The sequence below is a fragment of the Miniopterus schreibersii genome (genome assembly GCF_964146895.1).
Source record: "Miniopterus schreibersii genome assembly, chromosome: 12".
Lineage (NCBI taxonomy): Eukaryota > Metazoa > Chordata > Mammalia > Chiroptera > Miniopteridae > Miniopterus > Miniopterus schreibersii.
The window spans coordinates 10,394,936-10,402,915 of record NC_138112.1 but is presented as its reverse complement, the minus strand read 5'-3'; the positions used below and the strand labels follow the sequence as shown (position 1 = coordinate 10,402,915).

At 46.5% G+C, this 7,980-nt stretch overlaps 1 protein-coding gene across 2 annotated transcripts in view; it reads right to left on the bottom strand.

The window, feature by feature from the left end:
* Positions 1 to 372: 372 nt before the first annotated feature.
* RDX (radixin) overlaps positions 373 to 7,980 on the bottom strand; it is a 74,627-nt gene continuing 67,019 nt past the window's right edge. The window contains exons 15-16 of one of the 2 annotated variants that reach the window (XM_081154758.1): positions 3,491 to 3,587; positions 373 to 933 (exon numbers count right to left, since the gene is read on the bottom strand). In XM_081154758.1, the coding sequence (XP_081010884.1) occupies positions 3,521 to 3,587 (67 nt within the window). In that variant the 3' untranslated portion in view covers positions 373 to 933; positions 3,491 to 3,520. Of the gene's footprint in view, positions 934 to 3,473; positions 3,588 to 7,980 lie in introns of both variants that reach the window. The other variant, XM_081154757.1, reaches the window with a different exon arrangement.

Here is a 7,980-nt window from a genome sequence, read left to right as displayed (position 1 = left end):
GTGCCTGGCAGGCAGGTACCTGCCATATAATCACAGAGAAATATATCCCTGAAGGATCTAAGAATGACCCTAAAATAGCTGACTCATGGCGCAAACCGTCACCCAGTCCTCTGAGCTTCAGACCTTGGACATTCAAGCCACCTCGAGTGCCAGGAATAGTGCCACCTAGTGAATTAATCATGCTGCTTCAGGCCCCAGCTCTGCCACCCGACTCCCCAACCTTCTTTCTCCAAACACCGGCCAACTCCAGGCTAACACTGTGACATGGGAGAAGGTGAGAACCCGAGATGGGGCAGCAGGACCGTTCCTTGAGAAGGTGACACTCACCGCTTACCGTCACGATGCAGAATCAAGCGGACAGTAATACCCCCACTGATGGTAGAATATATTTATTGCTACATTTATATACAATTATACAAACAGCCCAGACAGGAAGAGGAATGTTGCATCAATCTCTCCAGATTGCACAGATGTGCGTAAGTAATCAGAGCTGCTGAAAACATGGGAAGTTCTTGGAAATTCTCTCCATAGATCTCTCCTTACAAGCTAGTCATGCAGAGAAAAAGTGGGCTCTCAGAAGCGGGTGCCTTCCGGCAAGTCTGGGGGACGGTGCCTCGGAGGTGGGATGCAGTGGGCGCTGGCTCGGGACTGCAGGTGCAATGCAGAACCCCCAGGCCCGGCCCACCTTTCCAAGGCCTGTCCCCAGGAAAGGCAGTCGACAGGGTTGTGGAGAGAGACAGGATTGCAAGAAAGGGGAAACCAACAGGAAACAGATGTGGAGAGAGCCATCGGCAAGAGCCCTGGTTTCGGGAACACGTGTCGGCCTGGTTCCAGCTGAGATTCAGGACTTTGGGGGACATTCACATTCAGAACATCGGGCATATCTTGGTAGGTCTTTATCCTAAAGTTCACCATGTGTCAGGTGCCAGGGACCTGCATGAAGACATGGAAAACACAGAAAGTGAACAGGAAGGTTAGGTAGGAAGAAGATGAAACTCTAATATTACCATAAGAGGGTTGAAATGGGCACGACCCTGAGAACCTTTCCGCGTGTCCTAAGGAGCCTTGAGCCATGGTTGAGTTTGCTATCGAACTATGAAGGCCGTGGGGGTGGTTCCACTCCCCTCTGAGCTCAGCCAGGCTAGAATTATGTCTGGTCTCAAAGGGAACCTAAAATAGATCTTGCAGCCTTCAGATCCGGAATTAGGATGTGGACATGAGATCACGGTATAAACACACTCCCTTTCACATCACAGTCGCATAAACCTGTGCGACGTGAATCCCAAGAGAGGTTGCCGAGCAGCCTGTGGGGCATGTGTGCCCAGCTCCGTCTGACTGACGACAGGCCACGTCCCACTACAGGGGTCGAGGAGAGAGTGTCTTTAGCTCTAACAGCCAGAGCTAACACGAGCCCAGTGCCTCGGAGAGAGGACAAGGCCTGGAGGTTGAGAGCAAGAGGCCTGTGGCCTGACTATGCCAGATGCCCAGAGGTCTTCGGGGCTGATGAATAATCTGGACACAGCCTGGTACCTGAGGCTGCAGGGCTTTCTAGCCCTGAAGAAACCAGCCAGCTCTGGCTCGTCCATGGCTATAGATGCCCCCTCACTACCATAATCCCACAGGCCATAGAAGGCAGGATGAGAGTTTGAGGCAGGAAACCCTGAAGCCTGGGGGAGAAAGACCAGAAAACCACTCAGAAGTCCCTGCCCTTTTTCTTGGGTCAGTAACATTAGGATCAATTGTGGATGGAGGGGCCCAGCACTGCTGAGGCTGCCAACTAGGTGACATTTCAAGCTGAAGGAGGTGGTGATCGCCAATTCCGTGATCCTCTGATAAATTAATCTCCGGTGATTCAAAATCTCTGTCATTTGATCTTGACCTTCCCAGTGAGTCATTCAGAAAATTTATTTTCCTACTTCTGACGACAATAGCACAGAGTCAAACTCACTTGAAGGCTTTGCTCTAAAAAAGCAAAAACATTAACGGATAAAAGTCAATGAGGAAAAACTGTAAAACATCAGGCAAATTTTAATTTGGGGGATTTACCAATCAGCAAGCGAAATGGAAAGAGTCACATACGTTCCTGCCTTGGAAGAAATGGTCTGAAGATGGATAAACGGAGTGATCTGGTTGTGAATTTCTAAATGGACATGGTGGGTAGTCACGCCCCAAATGTCCTTGTTTCTGTGCATCTCGGTTAACACATCTTTGAAATAAGCCATAAACACCCTTCAAGAGACCACATAATTGTGAACTATGTTATAATCTGATCCCCGCCTTGTTTTCTCCCACCTCCAAATAATCTTCCTTACTTTCACTCCTTCATTTCAAATTCATAAAAGAAGCTGCTCCCCAGCATATGCTGTCAGTTTGGCTCAAATAAACTCTTATAAAAATTTAAAAAATTAAAAAATCAAGATGAATAGCTAAGAATTGTTTGTGGTGATCTATGGAACATTAAGAAGGTGCTTGAACCAAGGATTTTAGCTCAGATATCAGGACTAAGACTAACTGGGTTACATGAATTCACAATCGCTCCACCCCCTTCAAAACGAGTGAGAGTGAATGGTGATGGGTATGTCACAGGCACCCCCAGGGGATTTGAAACAATGAAGTGTCTGGTGATGTCATGGAAGGTCACAGATTCTTATGGGACCTTCATTTCCAAGCAATCCAAAATTCAAGGCCAAAGAAGCAAATCATTTCTAAAAATCCCCCACCTGAAGCAAACATATATGACCCCTTTTTGTGTCACATAAAAAAAAATCTTAAAAATCTTATTGTATAACTGACATTTATTGATCTTAAAATATTGTATCAAATATATTCACATATAGCTAGAGTTGAGTTTACAGAGCGTTGGGAGGCTTATCAGCAAGCTGGAGGAACCCAAATGAACCTCAAGATCTACAAGACTGCATCGCTGTGGTTTTATTTAGAAATGGGGTGGTCAGAACAGACTGCCAAAGAAATTAAGGAATTGTAAAACAAGCTGTTCCCATGGTCATCCTGTTGATCCATGATTTTTAAATATTTCCAAATTGAAATCAATTCATACTACTAATCTGGTTTATGAGCTAGTTCTGGAATTACTCTACTCAATATGCATGTGCAGCCCTTCATTCAGTATATCTAAATATTTTTTAAAATAAAAAATAACCCTAACAGCAGCTCACGTGCCATGTGCGTGAGCTTGCACTACGATGCTCCCCGAGTCTCACGGAGAGAGCAGCCGGCCGCAGCAGGTCCGGTCAGTCCACCAGGAGTACAGGCCAAATCTCAACTTAATAAACCACCCGACCTCAAAGTTACTAAACTAGAGGAAGATGTAAAGAGCTGAGGCCAAGTTTGGAGGGTTGGGATTCGACGCCGTAACGGTAGGGGTGGCTCTGAGTCAGCCCTTCGACTGAGAACCCGGACGTGGTGGCGGACAGATGTGGCCGGTCTAACGGGCAGGCGGCGGGCCTGGCCACAGCGCCCCTTGACTTACCTCGGGAGGGCGGGGCCTTCCTCCTAACCGTTACATTTGCTTTATGCTGCTCTGGCAAGACCGCATCTGGAAGAAGGCATACAGTTTGGGTCCCCACCTTTCAAAAGAGACATCAAGAGGTTAGAAAACAGTTAGCAAAAGAGCACAGAAGGAGGCCGAACAGTACGGGATGCCGGGAGGGCCTCGCCCCCGGGCTGGTAGGCCCCTGGGAACCAAAGGCCAACGTAACCTTCTTAAGCTTTAACTTTTCCTTTAACCCGCTTTTGAATGTCCATTATTACAATATGAAAATAAGAATCACTTTAAATCTCCCTCTCAAGTAGATGTTGGAAGCCTCACAGTTGTAGCAGCTCTGCACAAACTTGTTTCGCAAGAATAGCGGATACCAAAGCTTTGTATCAGAACAAAACGTAGATGGTTTATATGTTACCTGCGGATCTCTCGATTCACTTAGGCACCGTTAAAATGTCTTTTAAACGCCCACCGGACTTACGGACCCTGTGGTGCCTACTTTGAAATCAACAGTTGCTGTCCTGGAGTAGGCGAGTTCTCAGTATCCTGTACCTGCCTGCCACGCGGGCTAAGACAAACAAACAAACAAACAAACAAACATTAAAGGCTTCCTCCCTGCAGCCACGTGGGTAAGGGGTCGGTGTCAGCCCTGCTTCCTCTGGTCCGTCTGCTCCAGCTGACGCGTCTGTCCCTCTCAGAGGCAGCCCGCAGGGACCCCAGGACACCGGGACCAGTCGCAATGAACTCTACAGAGGCCCTGCGGCGCCAGCCACACGCACCCACGGGCCAGTTCTCTGAGTGGGGAGCACGTTGCTCACGGCGTTTTTATGCTCGTGGGTTAAACAAGAAGAAAGGCAGCTAGGCAATCTCTGGCTTATAAGTCAGGCATGTGCCAAAGGGCACCTCTGGGGGCTGTTGCCCACGGAAACCATGCTACAGATGGCAGTTCAGTCCGGGCGGTTTAACCCGGGATGGGAAGCTGACTCTGCAGCAAAATACCGTAGACACCCCAAATATTTCAAGGCCAGTAAGAAGGGAAGATAGAAGCAATGACACTTCCTAACACTATTATAATTTTTCTTTGATACTTTGGCTTGATGTCAAACTGAGCGGAATTAACCAGATGACCAAGGAGTGCTTGAAATTTAAGAGCATTTGAAAGGGAATCTGAAGTATTTTCAAGGACTTGGAAGGTTTGCAGAGCTGGCACTTTATTGTATCAAATGTCATTTAAAAACATACCACTGTAGTTTTCCTTTGTCACCAGCACGACTGTCACCACGACAGAGGCAGATTTAGACGCGTAACAAAGGGAGAAAGAGCTAAGGAAGGGACGCGGGTGACCGGCATGGAGATCAAGAGGGGGGAGCGAGAGCGAAGCGGAGGAACGGAAGGTGCAGGAGAGAAACCGAGCTAGAGGGTTACAGTGGAAACTGAGGAAACCCCGCTTCCCTGGGAGGAAAGGAGGCGGAGCCGTCAAGTCAGACATGTCCCGAGGGTGCCGCCAGGTGGCGCCATGAGATTGAAATAACCCGATGAAGCCGCAGCCCTGGAAGGGGACTGGGGAGACGCACCCAGGTAAGGGCAGGGTGTCCCCAGCACAGGGGCGCAGGTCGCGGGAGCACCGACCATGGGTTAGGTCATCGGTCAAGTTACCCCAGGCGCGCAAACTTGGTTTAACATTAGAAAATCTACTTATCCAATCCAGCGAGTTAACAAACAAAAAGCTCATATACATTATCTCAATATACACAGAAATTGCATTTGACAAATTTTAAACCTTTTTATTCTTCTTATTAAAACACACACACACACAACAAAAAACCTCTAGTGAAATAGGCAAATGCATAGAACAGGAAGTTTCATTAGCCTGAGAGAGGCCATGTACCAAAACCCACGGCGAACGTGGTGGCAGATGTCAGAAATGTTGGCAGCATTCCTCTTATGTCAGAAATGAGCGTCACACTGAATGTTTCCTTCTCGGTAAGAGAAGGAAAAGCAGTCGGCGTTCTGTGGGCCGAGAGGACAGACTGAGGACTGCCGTTATTTTCAGAAGATGCCTGTTCCTGTAGAAAGCCCGAAGGACTTCACAGAAATCAATTTCACTGCTCTACACCGACCGCGAAGACTTTTAAAATGTAACTCTTCGAAGATAGTAAAAAAATAAGATGCTTGATAATAAACCTGCCAAAAAATATATTAACTTAATGCAAAACTTTGAACAGTGTCACTGCAAGGCAGTAAGGAAGACATGGATAAGTGGAGAGGATTAACATCCACGACCAGCGATACTTCATATTATACAGATGTAACTTCTTCCCAAATGAATCTATTAATGTCTCCAACCAACAGTCTTTTTTTCTCATACACTTTAGAGGAATTCTAAAATTTATGTAGAACAAAGAGCCCAAACTAATCAGGAGTTTATCATCAAAACAAGGTGGAGAGACTGTTAAAGAAAAGCTCTGTCAGATACTAAGGCTCATTGTAAAGCTCAGGCTATAGGGATTAAGACAGAATGGTACTGACCCGGGGACAGACAGAGCGGCCAGTGGAGCAGACTATACACGCGAACGCCTGGTACAGTTGAGAAGTAGCGATGCCACCGGTGGGGGAAGGATGACCTGCCAAAGTATTCAGACGACTAGTCATCCAGATAGAAAAAACACTGGATTCATTCTTCATACCAGAAACAAAAGTTATTTCTAGCCGGACTAAAGACTCAAGCGTAAAAACAACCAAACTTTGGGAAGATATTGTAAACACTCAATACTTTTAGAAGAAAATACAGGAGAAAATCTTCATGACCTCAAGGAAGAGAATTTTTAAAACCAGATACTCACCAAAAAAAATCCCCCCAATCACAAGGGCAAAGATTTCTAAATTAAGCTACAATTTAAAACATTTACCCATTAAAAAAAAATCATAAAAATGTGAAAAGAGAAGGCACAGGAAAGAAAATATTTGTAAAATTTTAAATGTCAAAATATTAGTAACCAGAATATAAAGAAATTTTATGAACAGATTAGATTAAGATAAAGAACTGATAGAAAACAAGCACACAAAAAAAGAGATATGAAAGGCCCATAAAATAAGAAAAAATTTAAATTACATTAGTAATCAAGAAAATACAAAAATTAAGAGCACGATAAGATACCATTTTAGCCTATCAAATTGGCAAAAATTTAGAAATCTAGTGACGTCAAGTATGGTGAAGATGTAGCCAAATCCTTGCTTTGGCAAACAGTTTGGTGGTGACAGTGAAGCTGGAGGTTGTGCACAGCCTGTCCCTGAGCAGCGCCCTCCCTGGCCTCAGCTGTAGAGACGCTGTTGCTCACATTCACTGGGAGACACATTTATGGCGACATCGACTGTCAGACAGACGGGGACCACCCCCGCCGCTCACCGCGAGGGGCTGGGAGCTGCAGTGCACGCGTCGTTCACAAAGGGGACACACGCACAGCCATGACCAACGCAGCACCGCTGTCTTCGCCAAGACGGGGGTGTGTGATGAAGCTACACAAAGCTCGTATGTGTGAAGTGGGCTTGATGTTGCTGTGGATACAACAGCAAAAATCAAAGAAAAGGGTGAGGTGATACAGGACGAGTGCAAACCTGAAGTTCCTGCCAGTGCACGGCTTTAAAAACTGATACGGATGTACCTGTTATATATAATGATGTTTCCGTAATGTAGACTATACATGATACATATTCCCTTATTTATATTTCCCCTAGGTGTGCATCCTTCCCCAACACTGTTATAAAATAATCTCTAGGCCTTAAGTGTTTAAAACAGATATTGGCCCGGCCGGCTGAGCATCGGCCTAGGATCCAGGCGATCGGGGTTCGATTCCCGGTCAGGGCACAGGCCCGGGTTGCGGGCTTGATCCCCAGTCGGGGGCGTGCAGGAGGCAGCCGATCAATGACTCTCTCATCGTTGATGTTTCTCTCTCTCCCTCTCCCTTCCTCTCTCTGAAATCAATAAAGATATATTTTTAAACAAACAAACAAAAAACCCCCAACAAATTGATGGAGGAAAAATACTACAATAGATGGGGAAGCTCCGCATTTAGTTCCAATTACCTTTGGTCTTGAACTACTGGAATTTTGAATGTCTCATAGAAATCATCTAGGCAGCAAAGTCTATTGTTACTCTAAGGACGCTGAGTAAAAAAGGCCACCTTGCTGTCCCCGCAGTGCTGGCACCCTCAGCTCTAAACCAGCGGTTCTCAAAGTGCTGTCCCGGAACAGCAGCTGCAGCCTCACCTGCTGAAAATGCAAGTCCTTGGGCCCCGCGTGGACTCACTGGATCGGAAACCCAGGCAGCGGGCCCAGGAGAGTCTGAGGCAGCCAGTTTGAGAATCGATGCTGGGAGTTTTCCTAAGTTGTTAGGAAACCTCTTCATTACAACAAAACAAGACCCCCCCCCCCCGCCCCCAACCAAACCTATAGACAAACTACAGATGAGAAAAGCAGAC